Source organism: Tauraco erythrolophus, chromosome 6, assembly GCF_009769465.1.
Source record: "Tauraco erythrolophus isolate bTauEry1 chromosome 6, bTauEry1.pri, whole genome shotgun sequence".
Lineage (NCBI taxonomy): Eukaryota > Metazoa > Chordata > Aves > Musophagiformes > Musophagidae > Tauraco > Tauraco erythrolophus.
The window spans coordinates 28411445-28438054 of record NC_141470.1 but is presented as its reverse complement, the minus strand read 5'-3'; the positions used below and the strand labels follow the sequence as shown (position 1 = coordinate 28438054).

At 41.5% G+C, this 26610-nt stretch overlaps 1 protein-coding gene across 1 annotated transcript in view; it reads left to right on the top strand.

Moving 5' to 3' along the window:
* The first annotated feature begins 329 nt into the window (after positions 1–329).
* CSTPP1 (centriolar satellite-associated tubulin polyglutamylase complex regulator 1) overlaps positions 330–26610 on the top strand; it is an 88782-nt gene continuing 62501 nt past the window's right edge. The window contains exons 1-2 of the mRNA XM_086613594.1: positions 330–645; positions 11482–11584. Coding sequence (XP_086469720.1) covers positions 330–645; positions 11482–11584 — 419 coding nt within the window. The remainder of the gene's footprint in view (positions 646–11481; positions 11585–26610) is intronic.

The following is a 26610-nucleotide window of genomic DNA, read 5'->3' as shown; positions in this document are numbered from 1 at the left end:
GTACGAATCAATGGACCCAGCTGTAAAAGACGTCCTTGGTCACTCTGTTCAGTCCCTGCTCCCTGGGACGAGGGTGCTATGGAGTGCTCTTCATTAACTTATTACAATTCATTCTGAAATCAGGGTCTTTCCCTCACAGCGGAAATCCCAACAGGCCTTGGCATTAGGCACCTTCCGATTTCCATCCCAAATCTAACCGGGATGACTTTACTCACGCCATTTTGGCTCTTCGCCTCACTAGCCCCTCTCCCTCTGAGGCGACCCTCAACCCTTGAGCACAGCCGGGCCGCCGAGCTGCCCACAGCCCCCTCCCTCGAGGCCAGGCTGCCATGTCACCGCGCTCCTCCACAGACCGTTCCCAGGAGCTGGCTCACGGCCTCGCAGCCTCGCCGGCAGCCGCTGGGGCGGGCTCTGAGGCGGGGCGGGCGCGCCCGCCCGGGCGGTTTGGGGCGCGGAACCGCAGCGGTGCCGGGGTGTGTTCCCGGCCGGGGCGAGCGGTCGAGCTGCGCCCGGCCCTGAGCGCTGGGAGCGTCGGGCGCCTTGGAAACGGACGGAAGCCGGGAGGGAGCGGCGGCGGCAGCGGCTGCGGCGGCGGGAGGATGCTGAGCCCTGAGCGGCTCTCGCTGCCGGGGCTCGAGTACCTGGGTGAGGAGCGGGGCAGCGCCCCGAGGGCCCGATCCCCTGGGTGTGCTGCTGGCCGGCGCGGGCAGGGCTCGGTGGGGCCGGGGGTGGCCGTGGCCCGGCGCGGCCTTCCCGGGGACAGCGGCGAGCGGCCGCAAGCCCGCGGTGTGCCCCTCGGCTGGGCTGGGCTGGGCCGGGTCGGGTCGGAACGACTCCGTGTCCTCCTTCTCGGCTGGGGAGGGGGCAGCGCCGGGGGGGTTACGGGTCGGTGCTGCAGGGCACTGCTTCTGCGGGTGCTCCCCTGAGGCGGGGGGGCTGCGGGGCCCTCTCCTCCGGGGCCCTCTGACGTCTCCGTGAAGGCAGCGCGGCCTGAGGGAGGTGAGCTGCGGTCCCCTCCCGTCTCTTGGGCACTGCGTGAGTAGCAGCGAGCGAGGTCCGGCTGCCCATGGCAGACCGTAACCTCATTCAGCCCGTTACCAGCCTGTTTTGCTCACAGATGAGGTTTGCGAGCAACCTCACTGTGTGCTCGTTTTCCAACATTGGAAGAGGTACTGTTCTTGTGTTGTGAGATGGTTTGAATGTCAGCTTTTCTTCTGAAATAAGGTAATGTTGGTGACGTTTCCCACATAAAACGGAAATTTTTTAACTGCTAAAGTGGCCACTCCTTTACAGACTACATCCTTTTAACCTGGCTCTAACGGTTTGTGTTACTGCTTGATGTTCCAGGAAACTAAGGAGCAAAGTGATTCAGTGTTAATGTGTCAAATGAAAATAATTAGGATGGAATAAAGTCGATATGACTTAACTTAACTGCTAAAGAGGAGATGAATTATGAGTAGTAAGCATTTGGAATGTGTTCAAGACAGCACTTTTAAAGTGAAATTCTTCAGCCATTACCTTCTAGGCCCAAGAAGGTGTTTGGTAATAACTCCTGTAAAGACACACATATTTTACTGTGGCTCTCTTGTTCAAGGGAGGGTCAGAAATGGCTTGGATTGGTTTGTGCTACTTGTTCTACCATGATTTTGCCGTCTCTGGTAAGTCAAAATGGAATAAGACTAGAGGAACGTTGCTAACTTCCAGCAAATGGAAAACCTGTCTTGCAAGGAAGAGGAGCTGAGTTTATTTAGCCTAGCAATACTATCAATGAGGAGGGATCTGACTACATGTTCTCTCACAGCGCGTCACAGCAATAAAGACAGATGAAGTATTTAAGCAAGGGAGTGCTCTAATTCCTCTTAGAGTAGAATCTCTGTGCTTTTGCTACCAGGCTGCTGGCAGGGTACTTTGTGCATGCCTTCATGACTGCAATGCTCTTCTGTGTTAAGGAGACTCAAGGCAGAAATAAGAGCTTGTTTAGTGCTCTGTTCAGGGTGATTCTCAGGAGGCTCGCTTTGCTGAAGTTCTTATTGCTGATTTCAATTCTGGAGCTAGTTCAAGTATTTGAGAACAGTATTGCTGTGTGCCACGTAGATACACCCTTTGGTTTTGTGCTACTCTATCACGCTACGTCAGCGTTTTCAACCTACGCTTTAATAGACAAACTCATAACTTTTCCACAGGATTGCTCTAGGTTGAAACTTGCAAAATTTCTTTTTTTTTTTTCTAATGAGCCAACTTGGTTTTAGGTTTATTTAATTGTTTTTAATGAAATGGGCACTTAACTTTTACTTGTGTGAAACTTGTCAGTAAGGATTGAATCACTCAAAACACTCTAGGAAGCAGACTAAAAATTCTTATAGTGTAAGAATAAACCAGTTTTTTGTTTCACGTCTGAAGTTGAGAAATGTGACTTCGAAGAGATGTGCAAGATGGTTAGGTGCAAGCAGCTTTATTAACCTCCTTAAAGTCAGCCTTCTTGTATCTTCACGTGCTGATCTACCATTCCCTTTTCATTTTGTAAAACCTTCTAAGTTATTCTGACATTGGAGTCAGAAGAACACACATGTGAGCATGTCAGATTGAGCAGTAACCTGTTCTGTTTATCACTTAGGACCTCCTTTGGTTTAGGTTGCAGTATCTGTTGTCTGCTAGAGGGGAAAAAGTGTCTGCTACACGATGATATTGTTATTAGCGGTAAATGTTACCAATAACAATGTTTTTGTCTTTGTGAGACTTTGTAACTTACCAAACTGCTCACAGATCCTGCTGAATGAAATATGTATTATAAGTAGAAAATCAGTTAAAACAAACAAACAAAACCCCAACTCTTCCCCCAAAATAAATACACCTCCCCAGACATTTTTGTGAGATGCTCTTATGTTTTGTATATTGACCTGGCTTTCTGAAATCACCATGCTTTGGACTTGTTCTATTGTGTGCCTTGAAGTCTTGCTAATACAGTTGTCTGACATGAAGTTATAAGCAATTGTGATAAGTTTCACTTTTTGTAATTTCATTCTGGGGTTGTGTTGCCTTAGGCTGCCACATAAAGTGTTCTCTGAGTCTCCCAGATCAGATGGCACTTTCTTTTCTTACCTGGAATAGGCAAGCTTTGCCTAACTTCTTTTTCCCCTTTTCCTTTTTAAGTATCAAAACCAGGCCAACAAATAAAATGAATGGCCAACATAACATAACATAACATAACATAACATAACATAACATAACATAACATAACATAACATGCTACTTGCTACATTACTTTTTTTTCCTATTTGAGATGATTCTTCCATGTCCAGTTTGGATGCTAAAAAAAGTTGTGAGTTAAAATAGAAGAGATAATTAAGCATTCACTTAAGATGAAAAATAATTGCAAAGCTTTGGTACAGCAGCGTTCCTTGAAAATAAAATTCAGGGCAACGTGTCTTGTGCCACCATGATTGTGAGATAGTAGGTAGAAGAACAGAGATGACTGATATTCAGTGAACAGGAAAGGAGATGAGGTCTGCAGAGTTGGCAGAAAGGCCAACAGTGAAGATGTTGTAACAAGCAGGATGTTTTAAACAGCATTTTCACTGAATAAACAACATTTAGTGTGTGGGGGTAGTGATGAAAATGTGTTTCTTGTTTGATGGATGAGACTGGAAACTGCAGTAGGCAAAATGAGGCCTATTTGAGACACTTTTCCATGCCTTCCTCATTATGGTTTAATAACTGGTGATTGCTCGGTTATTTATAGCAGGCAATGGAGCACTTAGTGTATTGTTCTGCTCATGCAGCTGTCTTCTGAAGCTTCAAAGTGTATTCCCTCTGCCCTCTTTGCTGTTATGGAGAAAAAGCAGTGGATTATTGCAAATTTCTGAACTTTTGTTTTTCTCTGGATTCTCCTCCCCTTTACTTGCCAACTCCGGGATGTGCTTTCTTTTCTTCCTTTGCCAAAGTAAGACGTGTAAGAACACAAATACTCTGTTAGGGTAGTGCCTTATCAGTAAAGCACAGGGCTATGAAGTGCCAGAAACATGATGGTGTTTCCTCATCAATCTCCTAAGAATTTTTGGACTTCATGATTAGAAAGAATGTTCGTGGTATTGGTGCTTTTACAAGACTGAGTTGCTCCCAGGGGAGAACTTAAGTTGTGTAGAGACTTTGCAGATACCTAGGGTTTAATCTTCTTCTGAAGAGTCTTAAGAAATATTGAGTTGGAAAGTCCAAATGCAATTGTTTCCTTTAGCAGCACAATCAATGTATGGCGTATGATGTTATCCAGACATCTCAACTGACACTGAGTCTCCTCTTAGTGTAGATGTTTGGTGAGCTTCTGTGAGGCACTCTGAAAGAGTTTATGGTCTAAAAAGAGAAAAGAATGCCTTTTTTTTTTTTTAATAGTTTATTTATTTCTCTGTTGTACAGCTTGGAGAACTTTAATGTGGAAGATGAATGACTTCTCCACTGATGTGTAAGAGTTTGCTTATAGGAATGTTAGGTATGTTTGAATCTTCTTCGACTCAGTCTACTATTTTCTCCAAAAGATGGAGATTTCATCCCCAACTGCTGTTGTACTACAAGACTTCCACCTTAACTTCAAAGGTAACAGGTGAAATTTGATCCTGATCTAGGTGGATTTCCAGAACTGGAGAGTACACAGACCTTCTGTGTTTGAGTACGACTAGGTCAGGAACCATTAGGCTACTTAATGCCCATATAACAAGCTAGAATGACAATTACTTCCACAATCTTAATAATACACAGCATACATTCTGATTTTTTTTGAAAAAACAATAGCTCAACAATTTTGCATTGGCAAGGTGGTGATTTCTGGCAGCTATATGACGTCTTGCAGGAAGTGGTCTGCTAGAGGAACTTGGACAATTAAGTCAGTCTGTGTGCAGCCTCAGGAATGCAAACTGAAAGAGTACAATGTCATAGTTTGTGATTAATATGCTGATTAATTATTTGAAACAAATTTTCAGTTATAGTCAAAATTAAATTATAAACTGAAGCATTTCTTAAGTTTTTTGTTGAAAGTGATGTTGGAAAAATACAATATAGTTGTGCTGTGTGGCCACATAGCGTGTGTTCCTTAGTAACAACACATCTCTCACATCATAGTGTTATCTCTGGTATGACAAGTTCTGCTTGTACTTCATTACGTGTTCTGTCCTTCAAAAAACCAAAATATCTTTGAGGGTTAATGTCATGGTTTTAGGCTGATCCAGCAACTAAAACTCACACAGTCTCTCCTTCTCCAGTAAAGTAGAGAGGAGAGGAAAAAAAAAACAAAACAAAGGGACTGAGGGTTGAGACAAGAACAGAGGGAGCACCCACCAACCATGGTCCTGGGCAAACCAGACAGGGCTTTGTCAAAGCAAAAGAGTTTATTAATGATTACTTAGAAGGACAAAGGGAAACAAAAACCAATTACTCGAGAGGACAGAAAGAAACAGAACCAGATCTTAAAACCGACACCTTCCCCCCCCCCTTTCCTTTTCCTCCCGGCTCTACCTCCTCCCCCCAGCAGCACAGGGGGCAGGGACTGGGGGAGTGCAGGTCAGTTCATTCCGTGCTGTTACTGCTGCCTCTTTCTTAAAGGAGAAGGAGTCCTTACACCCTTTTCCCCTGCTCCAATGGATCCCCTACCCACGAGGAAAAATCCACAAACTTCTCCAGCGTGAGTCCAGCCCACTGGAAACAATCCTTCCCCACAGATTGCTCCGGTGTGGGCTTTACCACAGTCTCAGGTACTTAGGGAGCTGTAGCCACTTGCTCCAGCGTGGGTCGTCACGCAGACTCCAGATGCCTCTCTGCCTTGTCGTGCACCCCAACACAACCATCCTCAGGCTCAGGCATCTTCTCCCCATGGGCTGCGAGTGGGTCTCTGCTCCACCGAGGCTGTCCTGGTTGCAGGGGGGCCGCCTGCTATCTCACAATCAGCCGCAGGGGAAAGTCGGTTCCGGCACACCTCCTCCCGCTCCATCCTCACTGACCTGCTGTCGATGCAGCTGTTTCTCTCAGATCTCAGTCCTCTCCAGGTGAACTCAGCCCAGTGGGCACCCCGGGAGTGGGGTGCCCCCGAGTTCCCCAGCTGGCTCCGCCGCCGTCATCCTCTGTGGGCGGCGCTGGCCCGACGCAGGCAGCTGCCCGGCCGGGAGCCAGGGAGCGGGGGGCAGTGCCCTCCTCCCTTCTCTGCTCCATCCTGTTTCCGGTCCCTTTGTCCTGACTTAAATAGGGCAATTCGCAGAGGCGCCCTATTGGCTCAATCCCGAGGGGGATGGCAGTCTGATCTGGTGGCCAGAACTAAGCCTAACCCGGTTCCAAAACCGGGGAGGTCACAGGGACCAAAACCCCTCTCCTGCCACCAGAACCACCCCCCCCTTCACATCAAACCATGACGTTTAATAAGAAATTATCCTGTGAAGCTGTGCAAAGCTGGAAGGAACTACAGCTGTACAGTGATACAGCTTTTAGGTTGATTGTTTTGTTTACGTACTTCTTTTGCTCAGGCCGTTTCTTAGCAATAGCTGAAGAGATTAAATCCCTAATGATATCTGAAAAGATTAAAAAGAGCAGCCTGAAAGATCAGTGGTGCTGGAAAAACTTCCAGAGTTGGCATGATTTTGTTCTGCAGTTTGTATCCTTACTAGTTCCCTCTGGCATCATTATTGTTTTGGTAATGTTTGCATGAAATTGATTTTGTGTTACTATAGATGTGTCTTTCCAATGGGCATAATACAGTAGTGTCCTTAGTTAAGCTCCAATTTAGAATAAATTCTGAGAGGGTATTTAGCTGTTACTTTATATGCTCTCAGAGATTTTAAAACACCAGAAATATTCCAAATACTTGTTATGCTCTTGAACTTCTGATAATTGAAACGAATCATAATGTTAATTGCATCAAATGGTGTGTATTTGTAGCACTTCAGTTGAGGAGGAGGCAAATAATTAGTAAAAGCTGGTCTTATTATCCAGGAATTCCCACTCCTGTGTTTTCAACATACTCAGTTATGCCAGGAGTGAGCCAGCCATAAAAAAAAAAAATACCCTCTTATGCACATACAGTACAAATTGTTTTGGTAGACAGCTCACGTTCCAGAAGTCATCTCTCATGAAGAGTTGAGCAATAATGTAGCTAGCCGATTTGATAATAATTTGATAAATAAAGACTTACCTCTGCTGTAGGGCTCTGCTCTGCTGCTTCTTTAAACAAGGTATGTGATATGTGTTTTACTATCTGATACCAATTTACTCCAATCATTCTCTTTCTTCAGGTTGTTTGGCGCACTTTTTTTGTTTGTTTGTTTGTTTTTTCAGCATCTGCTGCTATTTTTATTGCCTCTTCTGGCCCTTCCGTGTTTGCTATTTCTTTCAAGTATGGCAGGCAGCATCAATTCTTGGTAAGCGTGCTGGTGTGCTGATCTTCAGGTTTTGTTCTCTGCCTTTATAAAAGTGAACTTGTTGGAAAGAGAAGCTTCTTACCAGCATAGCATTAGGGAGATACATCTGAGTTGTAAAAGTGGGAAACTAATGTGCAAAAACAGTATGGCTAAAGTGATTGTGTTGCTGATACATGCTGAAGTAGGTATCACGCAACTGATAATACTGTAGCACTTCCAAGGTCTTAGTCCTCTCCATTCCTGAACACTGCTGATAATAAAAATATTACATACATGCAATATCGTTACTTAAAGGTAACATGTACTTAACTCCCTTCATGCCGAATTTCTGGCTTTGAGAATTTCAGTGCATATATTCTGTTTTATGCAATGTTATTTGCCTTAAATTTTCCTTTTGCTTCAAGATTTTTCAAGTATCAATACTTGCTCTTACAATATTTGTAATCAAACCTATGAATTAGCAGATTGTTCTCATAATAAGACTGAAACAAGTAATTTAGTGGCATATAAAAGGACTATTTTTACTATTTTAAATACACATGCAAAATGATTTGGTACAGTTATGGCTAAATTGAATTAGTTGTGATTGCCTAATCTGTTGTAGTGAAGTCTGTAGAGATTGTGAATTGATTGTGGATGTAATCCTTGTTTTGCCTTTTACTTGTAAGCTGGAGGAGATTTATATGGCTTGATCGGGCCATGCTTGAATTTAACAGTCGCTGTTCAGCCCTGAATTTGGTTCCGAGCGAAAAGTACATTAATTCCAAAATTCATTTTAAACATTGGGCATGTGGGTAATGGTGGGGTGTGAGCATGTGAATGTGGTGGGGTAATACCATTAGAGGCCTTTCTCCCAAGTGCTGCAGTAGCCATCTTCGGAGGAGCTATACTGTACATGCTGCTACTGATTGGAGAGAGGCTCTAAATGTAACATCACTGCTCGTGGTTTAGTGATAAGGATTAAGATAGTCTGTGCAAAGGTATCTACTTAGCATCGGGTCACGGGCTGCCTGAAGACTCCTCTGAACTTATTCTCTGAGATCTTTCTGTGAAAGCTGCCTGGTAGTTCTTAAATCTGACAGCAGAGTAGCACCTACCAAATGAGTGTGGCAGGCATGCTTACTGTTTGGAGTAGTTGCGTGGGATTTTGGGGAAAGTTTTGTATGAGTAGGGAGGAGAGCCTTTGTTGCAATGAACCATAAACAAATAAATGTTGAGGATGATAACCTGTTGTAATACTTCCTGTGTGGAAGCTGCAGTATACTGGAAGAAAATGAGTAGAGACAGAAAGCTGTAATAGCACAGTGGTGTGAGTATTTGGGCTTTACTTTCTGATTTGGACTTGCTACCTTGTTATTGCAAAGTGAGCCTCAAAAATGTGAGCAATGTGTGTACCAATACACCATTATCTCCCAGAATTTTCAAAAACTATTAAAACGTATGAATCATCTAATTTATTTTGCACAAGACGCCACGGATTTTTAACTCTGCTTGCATAAATAGTTAATGTTCCAGTATGGTTCCAGTGTTTGTTATGGAAAGTACCATTTGTATAAATTATGAAACTACTATTTTGCTATAACCAGACCCCTGGCACTTTATTTTGCCTCTCTGGCCTGCTAGAACCTGCCTGCAAATTAAATTTTATTCTATGACTTTTCTGTGTAGGGTAGAGTTGGTTGGGTTATAAAACATACTACTTGCACCGTTCCCTGGAACTGGGCAGCCAGTGAACAGGAAGCCAGAGCTGGAATTTGGTTTGGCAGTGTGAACCGTCCTACCTGGAAAACAGCACAGCAGCCGAAGGGCCAAGGAGAGAGACTTCTCAAGGAGATTGCAAGTGCTATTTTCTTTCAGCTTCTCTGCTCACCAGTTTCTTCCCTCCCCCCCCCCCCCCCCCAACAAGCCTCTGCCTACTTTCTGAGAAATAAGGGAAAGGTGTTCTTTGCCGGGATCCTTAGGCCATGCAACAAAAAGCTTAACAGAAATACCCTTTTACCAGCGACTGTATTCAACAGTGACCCATATATATTTGTGTACATTTTTAAGTGTGACAGAAATGTCTGCAATTCTGTGTTGAAAGTTAATTTGTACTCCAGGATCAGACTCAAAGGTGTATGTTATAGAGGCCAGCCACACTGTGCTGTGTAGCACTCTGTGGGACCATGCCTGTCTATTCCCATAGGCTTTTAGGGGAGAGCTTAATGACTCTAAAGAAGCAAAATAACAAAAATATGTTTCATTGATAGGGGCTTTTCTATGAAAAGAGTGTATACTTCCCCACAGAGTTTTGAGAATGGTTTTGCAGTTGAGCAGAAGTTTATTGCAAGCTGCGATGAGTGGAAGGAAGCCTGTCTGCTGGTACTGTTTCCTGGCTGAATGTGGTACCGCTGACAGCTCAAGAGGGGCCTGGGAAGACAGTTTCTGAGCGCATGATGGGCTGCATAATAAAGAGGGTGGAAGGATGGGCTGAAATAAAGTTACCCAGTTGCTGTTATCTTGAGCCTGTGACTGAGCTGCACGACTCATTCCTCCCTCAGGGGACACAGGTGCGCAGAGCTATTTTTCTTTAATCACTCACATAAATTAAATTTATTCCTTTGCATTAAAATAATTAAATAAAGCTACGCCCTGTATCTTTTAGTGCCAGATAATATCTTTGAACCTTTGGCTCACCATTTTGCTATCGGCTGCAAGGTATTTTCCAGGGTGTGCTTAACCAATTTTACCATTGTCCTGAAAAGTGTTCTAGGCAGAGAAATCCCCTGATAGCAATCAATGTTCATACGTACTTTTAATCACTGTATCCACTGGGAATAATCATTTCCAGACCTCTCTTGAAGTCCACCTGCCCCACACTAAGATGAAAGGGGCTTCCATGCTGTGTATCAGGTAGTACAGGCTTGATGCTTACCAGGATGTTAAGCACAAATTAAAATGGTTTGAAGAATATTGATGTGGGTCTGAGGTTGGCCATTTGCTGGTGAGGGGGTGATGCTGCCAAGTCTGGAGCACATTTGGTAAGGAGCAAGAACAGCCTTTGCCTTTCCAATATCCCCTAAGGGTTTTCTCCTGCTCTTTTTAGGACACGACACTACTTGCAAAGGTGCAGTAGCATACGTGCTTAGGATGGGGGTGTGTGCTTTGGGAACAGGGTTTGTGTGCTTTCCAGGTTACGAATGATTTTCCTGGGTTCGTTGCGACTTGTCTTCTGATTGTTGAACTTGTAGATTCGAAAAGTCTATTGCTTGGTAGCTGGCGCATCACCCCAGACTCAGCTCTTTGTTGCTCCAACTTGGTTTCTAGCCAAAAACATCAAAGGGGCTCAGTGGCAAATCTGTGCTGCTTCCTCCCTGGCAAACACTTGATTCATAACGAGTCTGCCTCCTGTAGAAGCAGCAAAATGATTTGGTTGTACCAAACTATCTTTACTCAGGAGTCTTATAAGTCAGTGGCATTCTGTGGTTGGGTACTGGCAGATCCACCACTTCTGAAATTTCCTTATGTTTGGTTTAGGCAGTTAATTGAGACTGTCTGTTGAGCAATATAAATCTCTCTTGGCATTGAGACCTGTTTCCCACCTGCCACTCCAAGAACATGCACTGATGCTTGTATGGAAACAGATGTACTTTTACTTGCACCTTTAGGAAATAAAAAACAACTTTACAGAGTAAACTTAGAGCGACTTTGCTTTGGTAAGGAGGAAAGGACAGGGAACACCTAAAGCTCTGCAACAGCACCATCGATACAGCATCAACAATCTGTATGGGAAAAGTGGCTGTGACTCAGAACAGAGATCAGGATCTCCTCTTGAGTAAGCACTTTCCACAACTCTTCTCCTCTGCCTTCACTTTCATAATCTCAGGGATTTTAAAAAAATGGGTCAGCACTCCGTGTAGCCAGAAAAGAAAGCAGGATTTAGGTCAGGAATTTTACTGTCCATATCTGGGAGAATGAAACCTCTACTCTCTAACTCAGGGAGTAAATGCTTGTTGGCTTGTGTCAAGGCACACAACTAGGCTGGCCTGGCTCCGGACTTTGCAGGCCCCTTATATTCTAATTTCTGTTTCTTACTGTCTTTTATCTGCAGCTCAAAGACATGTCCTCACGTACATGGAGGATGCAGTGAGCCAGCTGCTGGAGAACAGAGAAGATATTAGTCAGTATGGCATTGCCAGGTTCTTCACTGAATAGTAAGTACATCAGGACACTGCCAATAGGGCCACCCTGAGGGGGGCTTTTGGAAACAGGCAGGGTACATGGAGAATGAAGCTGGACACATGCTGATTATGTTGTGAATGCTGGATTTCACTGGGTTAGCCAAGGGCTGCTTGAGCATGTTTTGGAAATGTGTATGGGTTTCGTACAGTTCAGTACCTCTTCTATTACAAACATTCATGTAAAGCAATCGCTTTGGGAAACACAGCTTTTAAAAGCATATAGAAAACCCAATTCTGCTTGTCTTAATTAGGGCTGTTTGCATCAAAAGCAGAGACTGCTTCTGGTTTCAGTAGCACTCGTTCTTTCTTTTTCTGAGTATGAATTTGGACTGTTTTGTCTCCTTGTGTGATTGTTGTCCTGTTGAACACTTTAATAGAACGCCTCTTCCTCCCTTATAACCTGCCTAAGTCCTTAAATAATGAACGTAATAATTAGCGCAGATAATCTCTTCCTACTAATTTGGAAAGCTTTTTTTTGGGGAAGGCTGTGTGCTGATCTTCAGTGTTGTTGATGTTGATTCAGCCAATTGTTGTATGTTTTCCCAGCTTGATGATGTCGTGCACAATGCCTAAAACTGTTCCAGGCAGCTTCATTAAAGATCTGTTGGTAATGTATGTGCTTGCAGTGGTTATGTGTTTCTGTCTTTTGATGTCCATTTGAAAATCTTTCCTTGCTTGCTTCCTTGCCTGTTGTCTTTTTCTGAAGCAAATCAATGTGCAGAGTATTTCACAACAATCTCTGTACTACACCAATGGAAGAGGATCTCAAAGCATAGGAGTGGCTTGCTTTCTCAGTTGATCACAGTTCCAGGTTTTTTTGTGGTTTTGTTTGTTTTTTTTTTTTTTTTTCTGCACATCAGTGTCCATCTAATCTCCAAATGAGGTCTAACTTGCTAGTTTGGTTGGACAACTTGCATTATATTTTCCTGCCCCATGCACACTTACAACTTTTAAACGACTGAGATTCTCACTGGTAAATGAGTAACTAAGATAAATACTGTGGCAAGTCTGAGGGGAATTGTTAAAGTTAGGATTTTGAGGTGGGTTTTTTTGTGGGTTTGGTGTTGGGTTTTTTTTGAGATAGGGCAACAAGCAGTTCAAGACTAGTGTGGTTTTGACCATCTTGGCAAAGGAAGTAAGATACAAGCCATCTTGCTACATCTGTTTATGTAACAGATCTTTTGGATAGATGGCATTGTAACAAGAAGATATGGTTTCTTAGTAGTACCTTCTCTCTTTTGTTCTCAACAAAGTACTTCCAATTTTCACTTGGCGTGAATCGTTCATGTTGCAAAATCTGGGAGACCCATGCAAAACAGTATAAAGGCAATTTTACTAGGAGAATCAAACAGCTTATCAAGGCTGTTTAGTGTTGCTGTTAAACTTTCTCTGTAGCTTAGCATAACTAGAATGAATACTGACTTTAGAGGACCTCAGAAATATATTTTAGAACCAGATAATATTTGGTACTACATGGATTTTATAAAGAGATTGATATTTTTTGTTGTTTATAAAGTAGCTTAAACTCTCAAAATGCATTTGCTCTTTGTAGACTATCAAAGTTTAAAAAGTGCATTGTATCAGTTTTTATACTATACAAACCAATGAACAGTACATTTCCATGTTCTGAGCAAGTTGCAGCGGTCGCTGTTAAGTGAAGGTTGCAGAGAATTAGTCACTGAGGGTAGGTATTGGGGACAAATGAAGGCACAACCTGTGCATTTGACGTAGTTGGGAATCATGATACTCCATCTGATATAGGTGAGTTTTCACAGAAAGTAATACTGAGATTAGTCAGTAAACAAGAGCTTAAGAAAGATAAAGAGCATGACTACAATGACCTCCACCCACCAAGAGGATTTCTTTACCAGAGTTGAAGGCAAGGTGGCTCTGAAATACCCAGCTGAGATTGTCATTCAAATATCTCTCCAGATTGGAATTGATTTGCACCTGTTTTTAGGCAGACACCTCAGGGCCTTTTCTAAACTTTTGATAACGTAAACTTAAAAAATTGAATGGTAAGTAGGAGGTCTTCCACACTTTTTGAAACTGCTCACATTGCTTCTGTATAGTATTTCTTCATCATGACATAATAACTATCTTCTTTACATTTCCTATTCCTCTTCTACCTTTGAAAGAATGAATAGTAATTTGAGATCATTGTAACAAACACAACTATCAACACAGAGCACAACCTTGTGATTGAATTAGGTGCTGGAGATAATGTTTTCGCCATTTATTTTCTACAGTGGCATTTTGTTTACGCTGAGTGTTCTGTGGAGCTTCTGATTTCTTGAAAGACAGGAAAAGGCTGCATGTTCCATTTTTTTTCTGTGGGTAATATAGAACTAGTGTCTCTTTTTTTTTTCCCCTCCTTTCATTTTCTTTTTTTTTTTCTTTTATAGTGTGTCTGGAGTTTTGCAGGTCAAACTGTGTCCCTGTACCAAAGCACAAACAGGCTTAGTAATTTTGAGAGCTGTGAAACTCTTAAGATTTGAAATGTGGGATTCTTTATGTAAAGCAGAGAACAAGTGATTGGCAATATGGGTGTAGATAGACTCAGAATACAAAGTTTACTATTATGAAAGTGTCATACGTTCTGGTTCCCAGGGCTTGATTGCGAGCTCTCACTGCCCAGTAGATTTCTGTTCATCCATGCAGCTGTCAACATTTGTTCAGGCTGTGCTTTGAAAGCTACACTGGTTTTGTATTGCTCTGCCAAGCAAATAAGCTTGATCTTGATTTTTATCTTTATCTCATTGTATTTGAACTCAAAGATAGCTTGTGAGATTCCAGAAGGTTTGTGTGCGCTCTCCCAGTATTTTCCTTGTTCTAGGTTATTCTAAGTGAGAGGATTGGCATGTGCATATTTGGAAGTATGCTGCAATGATTTGAGATGAAGGAACTTCATATCAGGATGTCCAGTTTTTCACATTGTACTTTCCCTATTTATGCTGACTTAAAATTAGAGATCAAGCCCAGGGTTTAAAAAGCTAGCAGGTAGGCCCAAGCAAGTGACATTTGTTTGTTTGTTTGTTTAAGTGTGTATGGGATAAAATAACGACTTCTGAAACTTTTCAGAAATAACAAAGTTATTGTGTCAAGGACAGGTGTTAGATATTCTCCAAACTGTTCTTAGAGGATACGCTTTTCAATAGAGTAGTGTTTCATGGACCTCTCTTGCTGGATTCACGACTGAAGAGCAATCATGGCTTTTCCATCATGCATTGCAATGCCTCACCTCACCACCTCACTTAAAATCTTTGTACCAGTTACAACAACTATTTTTTTTGGTAATTAAGAAAATTTTATTGGAGTTTAGCTTACCATAGTGAAATCTCAGAGCTGAAAACCGTATAGTCATGTAGCTCTGTATGGATCAAGCAGGAGGTGTTTTGCAGGCAATGACTGTTTCTAGGAAATGAAATTTGGTATGTACCCCACTGCTATTCACAGCCTAGCACTGGGATTGCTGATTGCAGAGGGCTGACCTTCGTCTCTACAGTTCTCCTTCCAGAATACTTTTAGTCTTCAAGGATATGTTTTCTCTCACTTTTTTCTATTGTTCATTTGTCCCAATCATGTGGACATCTGCTTTCAATCTTGGGAGTACCTTGAGGCTCCTCTCATCTGACTCACTCCTGACTCTTGTCCTGACTCTTACAGGAATAGGGATCAATCACCCTTCTGCCAATTAATCTACATATTTTAGCTAAACGAGTGAAATTATGCCTCTCTTAAGACTAGTCTTGATTTTATCGTTGTGCTGAAATGCTACTGGTATTTGTTCATTACAAACCCAAGGAATCTCTGCTCTGCTTTTGAATCTCCATGAAATACTCTTGAAAGTCCTCTGTGTAATTACACACTAATGCCGCTGTACTTCTTCCAGCCTAACTTCTGTGCCAACGTATCTTAAAGGGACATGTTCCTCCTATACATTATTTATCATCCTGTTTTCTTGATCTTTCCTGTACTGAGGAAAAACAGGGCCCCCATGCTAATGCATTTGATCACGCAGAGAGAATGTGCATAGCGTCCCACTTCATGTTTTCTGGGATCTTAAAGGGAGTCTGTCGGGTTTTTTTCACTTCAGTGGAAAGAAGCAACAAAAAAAAAAAATTTGACCAATAGTCTTCCTACTAGTAACTTTTGCTTGTATTCTGGGCTAACTCTTCTTGAAATGTTCTCTTCTAGCTTGCTGCTCTGTTCAAGACTCTTTAGAAAGCTCAGAAATATTAACCAGTGATAACTTACCTTGGACAGGAAACTCTTCTTCCTATGTCTTTTATAGTTTGATAAACCAAACACAAGTGAACTGGAGACATAGGAAAAGGTATTTTTTTGTTTATCTTCTTCTCCCAAAACACTCTTATTTTCTTTTGTTTCTGGTAAAATGTCTCTCTGACCACTTGCTAGCTGGAGCATGATTGAGAAAGACATTTTGCTTTTAGCTTGCAGATGCATCACTACTTCCACTGGGCTCTGCAAACTGGTGTCTGAGATCCCCTTTTCCTGTAAAGGGTGTTTCTGCTGGCTCTAATTTGAAGTGCCCCTGCTGGATCTTGTGTGACAGTTTGATAATATTTATGTGAGAAGGTGTCTCTGATGCGTGTGTTTGAGGGGGTCGGGGGTCGGAGACTGCTTTTAGATCTGTTGTGTGCCTGGAAATTCAAAATACCAGGTCTGTGCCGTGTAGAACCCTGTTTTACACAAAGGAACATTTGTTCAGAGTAACAGAACTGCCAGTGCTATATAGTTTGAAATCCTTGGATAGGAAGATGTTATCATGGTGAGAAGTATCAACTTCTAGCAATGAAACTACCTCATTTTCTCTTGCTGTCTGGATTGGCTGGAACAACTTGTTCAGCTCATTCCTTAGGGACAAATATGACACTGCTCTCTTGGCTTTCTCTGGCAATAGCAGTGACACAGGCTCTGGGATAAGAAAAACTTTTAGCATGTTCAGTCCTGTACTGCTATACATTACCTAAATAAACCTGTAGAGTAAATAGTGACCTCCTTTTTAAAATGGTCTGAGTATCCTTGGGTGGGGGAAGGGCCAGGAATGGGACAGATGGGATGCCCATGAGAGATAAGCTACTCACTGAAGACAACCTTAATTGGCAACTGGAAATAAGCTGAATTATCTGCTTGTGAAGATGAGAGATTCTTAGTGCTATCTTAGATCCATCAATTTTTCGCTTTATCTCTGTGTATGTAGGCCTTATCATTATCATCATCTTGCTGTCATCTGCTCTGCATCTTTCCCCTTTCCACAGTAACTTGTTCTGTCTTGTTCGCAAGGATAGTGTAAGCTCTTCAGGACAGAAGTGATATTGTACTGCATGTACTTTACAGCACCTAGCATTGTAGGATGTTGTCTCTGTGCTTTGTGCAATTGTGGTACAAACAGCAAAAACAGCAGTGAGAAGGTCCTTAGGGCTTTAGCAGGTTGTGCCAAATTCCCTTTCTGAGAGATGGAGTCATTCATTAGAATTTCGCAGTAACACTGTTTGGGGGAGGGACATCTGGGGTTTTTTTTAGTGTTAGTTCTGTGTGTATTAGTTTCGAGCAACTTGGTAGCCCCTGGGTGGTAACAGTACTTTCATGTTCTTAGAGAAATTGTTAATATCGTCTCTGATATAATCTTACAAGCAATTGCAAAAATAGTAGTTCATGTATTCCTCAAATACTCTCAGGATTCCTACATGTCTTCTGCTCTGGAGAGAAAAAGGCAGAATTACACACTCAATGCAAGGCTACACTGAGCCATGCCATCAGTATGAAGCGCTGCTGTCAATGACCTAGCTGTGAAGCAGCCCTTCGGGCTGAAAATCTCAGCTGGAATAATGTGCTTGATGGATCCTGACAGGCTCTTACTTGGGATTCCTTGATCTCCAGGGCGCTGCATAAGAGTGCTGTCCGCCTCTCCTTCGCTCTTCAGTTTTCTGTGGAAAGAGAATGAATATATGCACTCAGACTCAGCGCTCGTGCCAGAAGCTCTGAGGAGTAGATTTTACAGCTTATGTGAATAAGTTGCTATGAGAGAGACATTTTCAAAGTCTCTCTCCATAGAATAGGTGGATTTATATGACTGAATTTGCTCATAAATCTTGCTGGGGAACCTGTAATAGTCACATATTTCTCCACTTAAAGTGTTGCTAGTGGACACAAAGCCTTTCTGTTGAAGTCCTGTCGTGGTTTAACCTAGCTGGCAACTAAACACCACGCAGCCGCTTACTCGCCCTCCCACAACCCTGGGGAATGGGGAAGAGAATTAAAGGGGAAAAGGGAAGGAGACTCGTGGGTTGAGATAAGACCAATTTAATAATTGAAATAAAATGAAATTAAAAGTAATAGTGATAATAATAGATGATAATATATAACATGATAATATATACAAACAAGTGATGCACAGTGTAATTGCTAGCCACCCGGTGACCAATGTCTGTCTCATCCTGGCAAGCGATCCTGAAACAGGTAGGTCCCGAAACTGTAATCCCAGAAGAGTGAAAGGCCTGAAAAGAGAGTGAGAGAGAGATGGAACTCCGAGAGAGAGAGAGAGAGAGATCAAACTTCCTTGCCAACCCTTATCTATATACTGGGCATGACATTGCATGATATGGAATATTCCATTGGCCAATTCGGCCCTCAATTCTAAATCTAAATTCAAATCATAAGCTAGAAGTTGTGGGTCCTTTGTCCTGGCTATACTCCCTCAGCCTGTTGTGCTCCTACACACTGGCAAAACAAGGGAAGCTGAAAAGTCCTTCATGTCTCAGCACTGACTATAAACATCTCATAACAAACCCTATACTAAATCCAAAACACAGAGCTATTCTGGCTACTAAAAAGAAAACTAGAGACTCTGTCCCAGCTGAAACAAGGACAAGCCCCTTTGTTGCCTTCCAGTCTTACCTCTACAGAGAAGAGTGATCAGAATGGCAAAGTCTCTTCCTTACAATCTAAGTTTCTCCAATTCGCATTAGAAACGGGATTTCAATACCCACTGTCTACTGTACATGGGGTATGTGTTTTGTATGAGACCTATGGGAGATTTGGGGAGTTTATTTGTAATTAAAATTATGTGAATTTTGTCCAGAACCTGTAGATCTACCACCTAAAGCGTGATGTTTTTATTATAGAATGATTGACAGTAGAAGCAGCTTTGGTATCTCCATCTGACAGGCACTATCTATGAATTCCTGATTTTCCCAGAGTTGTTTCTTTGTAACAAACATTGCAACAAGTTCTAGCCTGACAAATACGCTGATAGGGATGACTGCTGCTGAGTAAACAGCTGGAAAAAAATGCATATATTAATGCGAATAACACACTAATTCCCACTGTAGTTTGTACATGTTGCCAATATTTTAGAAAATGTAATGTTTTCTTCCCACATACTCGAGAATCTTAAAAGTGAGTGGATACTCAGATGAATCCAAACTCTCACAAAGAAATACGGAGGGTAGTGGGGCAAGGTAACGAAGCTTTTCGATAAACGGGACAAGATTGGAAGGCTTGTAGCTAAAGGAGCAACATAGAATTGAACAGAAAGGACAACGTTTACCATTGATGCTGTGTGCAATAATATACTCCGCTCAGGAAATTTGTAATAGTGTTTTGGTGATAGACAAATCTGGACAACTTGCCATAGCATATGAATGTTAGCACCTGATACCTGCACCTTGTCAGCACGGTGTAGCTGTCCATAGGTAACCCTTCACTTACGTGTACACTGACTTGGGCAGCACTGTGCTCTTGCTGTTTGAAGAGAGGCCATCACAACTTTTATATGCAGCGTGGTCAGATTATTATGCTTCTACTATGTATTCACCGGTGTAGCAGTGCAGTCCTTGCCTACTTCTTTCCTGTTCCTTTACATCATGGAAATTACTTGTTTATTTGTGGCCTTTGTCAGAATAGTTGCAGCAGAAGTGGACTGACTACCTTATGGAGACCTTGTGTAGTCGGATGTAGTTGTATTCCTTCTTACAGCTTTGAGTGTTGAAATGCAACATGTTTGCCATGAAGTTCAGCTTCCTCTAATGATGGTTAAAGCCAATTACATATAGGCAGTGTTGATAGCTAATAAAACTTGAAAACCAGACATTTGAAATTTTCCAAAAGCCAAAGTCCAGAAACCTGGGAAATGGTAGAAGCTTTAAGACTGTTTGTATCTGAATTAACTGTGTGTGTGCTGTTTCTCTGGGCTAGAGTTGAATGTACTATTCTCTGTCTAGTTTTAGTTCATAACTCTAGCATAATTCTATTTGTGCTTCCATTTTTTTTTATTGCTTTTCATCATATACTAGTATAAATTTGGAGATGTATACATGATCCCAGCTGGGAGTTAAAAATCAGACTTTTGTAGCACACTTCAAATGTGTAAATTTATTCTTGAAATAAGTCTGGATAATTTAGGGAGAGAGGGAAAAGGACAAAATCCTAGGGTTTGCTGAAAATTCGTCTCTCTGATTAGAAGGTAACAGAGAATTAATTTTTCTTGGTTATGTGCATTTGTGGTACAGTTTTCCTGCTTCACAGTACATCACATGGTCTTCATTTGGCAGTACAACAGAATAGGCATGCAAGTCATTGCTGTTCCTAAGAAAATTTTTAAGGAGACTCCTGTATGTGTGCTCTTTGTGGTTATTTTGCCATAACTCATTTCACACTTGGGTATTTCATAGTGCTTATCATGTCCTTTTTGGGATGCCACAGGATCTTTTGTTTAATTTTATTTTCTCTAACAGCCTACTTGTTTTTAATATCTGTAGTATTGGGTAATTACTTCCCTATCTCTGTTCTTGCATTTCTGATCACAAATCTGTGCTCTGTTTTAGTTTGTGTTCTCGCAGAAGCGAAAGGGCCCTCAAGTCAAAATTGGTGAACTGTGGCAGTCTCATATTGTCTGTCTTCGAGGGAGAAGAGGTCTGTAGTAGAACTCGCTGTGGTGCAAAATAGATATTCAATGCTGAGATCACTGTTTGACAACCGTCTTTCTCCACCATTCTGGAAAACCTCTCAGCTGTGCTTGCTGAGCCACTCTATTAGGATATACAGGAAAAAATGAGAAAGATAAATAGTGACATATCCACAACAGATGTAGGGGACTATTTACAGTCTTTTGCATACAATTCACAATGTGTATATAAAGCAGTAATCTCTTTTCATGCTTAGGGGGTTGGACTAGATGACCTTTGAAGGTCCCTTCCAGCCCTAACCATTCTATGATTCTATGATTCTATGATTAGTCATGTGCTGTAAGGATTGGATTTCCTGCAGCTTCTGTAAGTGTTTTGAACTCTTTTAGTAATGTGAAATTGGCACCTGGAATTCAGTACAAATGTGCTAGAGAACAGCAGCTCTGGAAAAGCACAATAACGTAAGAAGTTTGATATCCACTGGTATTTTTTCCCTTATATTTTTGTTTTTATTATTTTTAAGCATTACAGGTCATAGTTTTATCCTTTGCTGTTAGGATTTATTTTTTTTTTTTGAAACATACTGTTTCCTTGAATAAAGTTTTTGATGTCTCAAGCTGTAAGACAACCACTGTTGAATACATGATAGCTTCATCAATAACTATACCTTTGTCTGTATTACTGACTCATATAGTTTAGTTCTGGTTTTAATGAAACATTTTGGTGCGAGTCTAGACTACTATATGCATATAGGAGATCAGTTTCAGAGTTCTTGGCTTCCATCTATCTAAGTTTGTAACACTTTGTATTAAATTGGAATAAAATAGAGTAAGTTTGAGGAATGCTTTATTTTCCCCAGAAAGATCTTTAAGAAAAGATGAATCAGAATTGAGGTTATGGGTTTTTTTTGTTTTGTAGTGTTGGAAGGAGTTTTGTATTCATTCTTAGGCTATAAAATGTTGTGGTGTCACAGAAAATCTTAAGGAGCATTTCTAATTGCCTTGCTAAGAATACATGTGTTCCAATGTGGACAAGGCCAACAAATGTAAAATTTCTCCTAAATTGGATATACCAAGCTGTAAAAATCAGCAAATGACTGCAGCAATGGGATAAAACAGGATCCCACAACAGGATTCCTTTTCCTTTACAGGATAAAATCCCTTAACTGTCTCTGCATCCCTATGGCTAGCAAACAGCTGTAAATCTTGTAGCTTGCCTGAAAAATGCATTTTAAAAACTTAATCTTTTTTCTTTTGTGTTTGGGTTTTTTTTTTGTTGGTTTGGTTTGGTTTTTTAACAAAAGGAAGTCTAGTTTCTGGAAATCTGGATGTCTCTGGAGAACCTGAGACTTTCTATGCTGTGTAGTCTTGAAACCATACGGATTCCAGAATACATGAGTGTTAGAGACTTGCAAGAACCTCTTGTCTTGCAAAATTAATCCTACTGCGTATCTTCAAATACTGTAGCTGGTCAACACTGTAGCGAGAACAAAGTGGTTTAGCTAAGCAATCTTTAAATGCAAAGTAAGCACTGAAGTCAAATGATGAAGCTTCATCTGTATTAAGGAATTTTGGCAAGGTTCATTTGTTGCCATGATGGAAATACTGGAAGCTGCTCAGTCTTTGATGTGCCATGGTTCTTGCCAAGGCAACTGAATAGGTGAGAGAGTATTAGTTGTAAATTCTTTTCCTTCTGAAATTCTCCAGTCTAACCAAGACTGAAAAGCACAAATATGTGAGCTGCATGCATGGCACCAGTATTGGATTTCTTTGGAACAGTCATTAAGTTATATTTCAGTAGTTCCTGGATCATCACAGTCAGAATGTGATTGTGCTGCTACCTTTTAAAATAATAAAAAGTCTAATTTGTAAAGCATGGAACTGTCTTACAATAAGAGATACAGGACACAGTGCAGAGTGGAGCAAGCAGGCCCTTACTGGTGCTTTTACTTCGGCCTCAACTTTCTGAGAAGCCAGTTTGCCTTCACTTGGCATTAGGCTTTGAGGTCAGTAGTACAAGATGAGTGCACTTATTCAGTAATTTTCAAATTCATACTCCTCCTTCAGTGGACATTTTGATATTAAAATCCATCTCCAGCTGATGTCAATTCCATAGCTATTTCCAGAGTTGTTGGACTAGAGGAAATCTGAACACTATCTTGTGTTGCTCGTATTTTTAATAGTGTTTCTCTTTGTGCCATCTTCTCACTCCTGCCATACATTCACTGAATTTCTGTAGCATCTTGCACCTAGTGATTGAATTCCACAGAGTAGCAGGGAGGGGAGAAAACAATCTGTTGGTTAATAAAGGAAGCCAAAGAATGGAGATCATGGCTGTGTGATAATAAAACTTATTGAGGACTTGAATCTCCCATACCTTCAGCATATAGAAGGTTATAGAGCAGTTCAATAAGGAATTTTCTGCTTGCCTCAAAATGTCTAGTTGGACTAGTTTGAACAGATACTAAATAGGTTAGCTGGAGAGTTAGCAGCTTTCTCTGTGTAGTTATAGTTCTGGCTTTTTTATTTATTTATTCGTTTAGGTTTGGGGGAAAAGGGCAAGGGTTTTTGAGGGAACCTGGGTAGCAACTTGCAGTGATCTCTGTAAAACTAGTTATAATGGTATTCATGCAGCTCTGTGGTGCACAGCTCGCTGTATTTTCTACTGTAAAAAATAAATCTCTGCTTATACCAGCAAGACCTTTCCAGACTCACTGAAACACCATGTGGTCTGAAATAGCACCTGATCAGACTGAAAGAGTTAGTCCTGGGTAATTGATCTTATCTCTGAAGGCTTCTTTACATTTTCCTTAAGCACCTTGGAGGGCTTCTGCAGGGCTATTTACCGTCTTCCATTGTAAGCTCTTTCCCATCTTCCTGAATACTAGGTTTCCCAGCTCATAACTCTAAGAAGCAGCTTTATTTCAGAGTAGAAAGGGGCCCCAATATGTGGCCTATTATATCCATATCAGCTTGCTTACCCTTTTCAAACAGCTATTGTGTTTTAATAAGGCCCTGCCTAGCAGGGGGAGTCCTTAATTCCTACTATATAAGAATGGCCAGCTTGAGTTACAGCAAACTGCAGGATGCTGCTCTGATCAAAAGGCCTCTGTTTTTAGAGATTCCCCCCCCAACATTTGCTTGCCTTTTTTTTTTAAAAAAAAAAAAAATCCTAGGCTAATAATTCAACACAGTAAGGTCATTTTAGCTTTTGATTTGAAAGCTTCAAGGTCTTAAATTACTGACCTAGCATAGGAAAAATCAAGGGATGGGGACTCTAAAAAAAGATAAAGGGATTCCGGGTAATAAAGAGCAAGCACAGCAACTCTTTAATCCTTTCCTTCTCCAGAATCTGTAGACTGGTCTCAGAGGGTTTGATTTGCTACAAAGCAGCATAAGAAAGCTTTCTCGCTGCCTACTCTGAGCTGTGTCACAGGTGCTGTGGTTCATTTCCTTTCAAACAGTACTTGGGATAATCTCTGTACCACCTGTATTAACTCTGACATGAATACAGAGATTCCCGAGCCTATACCAAGAAGCCTGAAAACAAATCATTGAAATTTGTGTCCCTCCTTTCCCTCTCTCCACACCTTTCAGCTGAAATAAACTTAAGTGGATGAGACAGAAAGGATGTCAAAAAAATCCGGTCTCTGTGTTTGCAGTTTTACATCACCCAGTCTCACCAAAATGTTAGGAGTGTTAATGATTTCCTATCTGCCTGGTTGTTAAAAAAGGATTTTTCCTTAAAGCCAGTCATCAGGAATAACTTTCAGCATCTGTTTCATCTTAACACTGCTAACACATTTCAGAGGAAGTGCCTCAAAAGCACTGCAAATTTCATTAGATGGTGATTTCCTTGAGGCTGATTTCATTGTCCCAAATGGTGATATCTGTGGAATTTTAAAAACCACTTGATACAACATCTTTGAATTGAGGAATGCTAATGCTCCTAGCTAACTTCCAAGAGGGATAGGTAAAGAAGCAGTCCAATGATTGGTCTGAATATTGCAAGTAGTGTAGTACTCTTAAACCAATAGGTGAAGAATGAAATTATCTTAAATTAAACTACGTTCTTGTGTCAGTAATTTAGTCATCACAGCAGTGAAACTGGGATTTTTTTCCCAATGGTGCCTACAGTTTTAAGTGTTCCCTCTCAGGGCTCGTTCCAGGCAAGGTAAACCTCACTTTGCTATTTCAGAGCATAACCTTGGGGTAAGTGTGATTGGTCGCTTTTGGGGATGCTTTGTGTGTGGATGAGTTATTTAACAACAGAAATTGCCTGGGTTTTAAACCCTTTTGAATGTCAGTATTTTCTATTGCTAGAGCTAATTCTTTGTTACCCATTGTATCATAGTCTCTAATCCTAATACTCCTGATTATCCGTACTTACTGTGCATTGGTTCACACCATGAAGCAGTCTTGGAGCTTGTGACCTGGGTTCCTTTCAAATGAAACTAAACTGAAAGATGTGTTCCAACTGCAAATGAGCATTCAGCATATGGGACCAGACTAGAGCTAGTCCAGAGTGTGTTTCAAGAAAAAACAAACCCTGAGATACTCTTTCGACATCAGGTCCTCGCACTCTCTCTCTCTACAGATGTTTCAGTCAGTCTAGACATAACCTTGGATGGCAACTTTGCATTTGAGACTACCTTATTTTCAGTTAAGGCACTCAATTCTGTTTTTAATGACTTGGACACCTGTGTAACTGGGAAGAAAAGTAGTGTGTGTATGTGAGGAAATTGTTCATGCTGGAGAAGCAGCGTAAGCCTTCAAAGTGAGTTCTTCTTCATCATGCTCTCAATGGAAAATGCAAGCAGTAATGCTGTAAGTTAAGGAATAACGGTCTTTGTTCCCCATTTAGTAGAGGAGGGGTCCTGTGAACTCATTCAGCTCTCTGCGTGGTAACCAGAGGTGGCACCTGCTAGGGGGACAGCAGGGTCCTGGCAAGCTCTTTTGTCCTTCTCGGGGACTTGGGGCTCTCTCTGCATTGTGCATATTTGGCTTTGCCTGAGTTCAGCAAGCAGAGGCTAACTACTGTAGTGGGTTTCAATTGGGATGTTACCATAGCATCCTGGGACTTTTACAATCTATTTAGAAGTCCAAAGGTTTGAAAAGAGTGCTTGAAAGTTTCTGAACTCTGGCAAGTTGCCGAAATGTAATTACACAAAAGACAAAGCCTTACTGAAAGCAGCTCTGTTCAGAGAAGCAGTACCTGAGAGCTAGAGTTCCCAGCAGAGCCATTTCTGAGAGCTGGGGCTGTTTTATCACAATCTCCTCCTAAAACTTTTTTTCTTCCTCTCACGTGCACGTGCCATCCCACAAGTGTGGACTGGGCGTGCTGCAAGATGCAGCTGTCTTAGCAGTGGCATTGGAAGAGACTCTGTTTTATGGTTTGGCTGCTCTGGGGCATGTAAAGGAACGGAGTGAATAAGTAAGACTCTTGAAGTCCCCACTGCAAAAGTTTATTTAGATCTTCTCATCGAGTGAGAATCTTACTTTATTTTTATCTCATCTTTCTCCAGAATATTCTCACAAGTGAATGGGAAAAGCTGTTTTGTTAACGGAGAACCCAGTTGTGTAACAAGTCTTGTGAGACATATGAGTGTTTGCAGTGAGCTGGTGTTAAGTAATGAACATTCAGTTCAATTTCTAGTCTCAGTTTCAGCAAAACAGATAAAATCACATCATTAGTAACTTTCGTTAATGTTCTAATTTGCCTACTCTATTTACTGGTAACGTAAAGGGCTGGGGCAACCATTAGGTCAGCAATAGGAGGCTTGGAGACTTGCAGAGTTGTTGAAGGCTTTCTTCTTGAAGGAATCTCTTGCAGATGACTGCACTCAGTTCCTAAAAGGAGGAAAGGAGAAGTTAACCAGAGAAGTGAAAAATTATTTTCCCTGCTTCTGGTTCACAAACCCATTTCTAAATGATTGAGGACAAACTAATACCTTGTTGAGATACCCTGGTTTGTTCCTAAGTCTTTCTCCTGCACATGTGCTGATAAGCTCTGGCCACTTAACTTTGCTAAGGGTATGAGTTTTTCAGTGAGCAGAGGGTGAACAGAGGA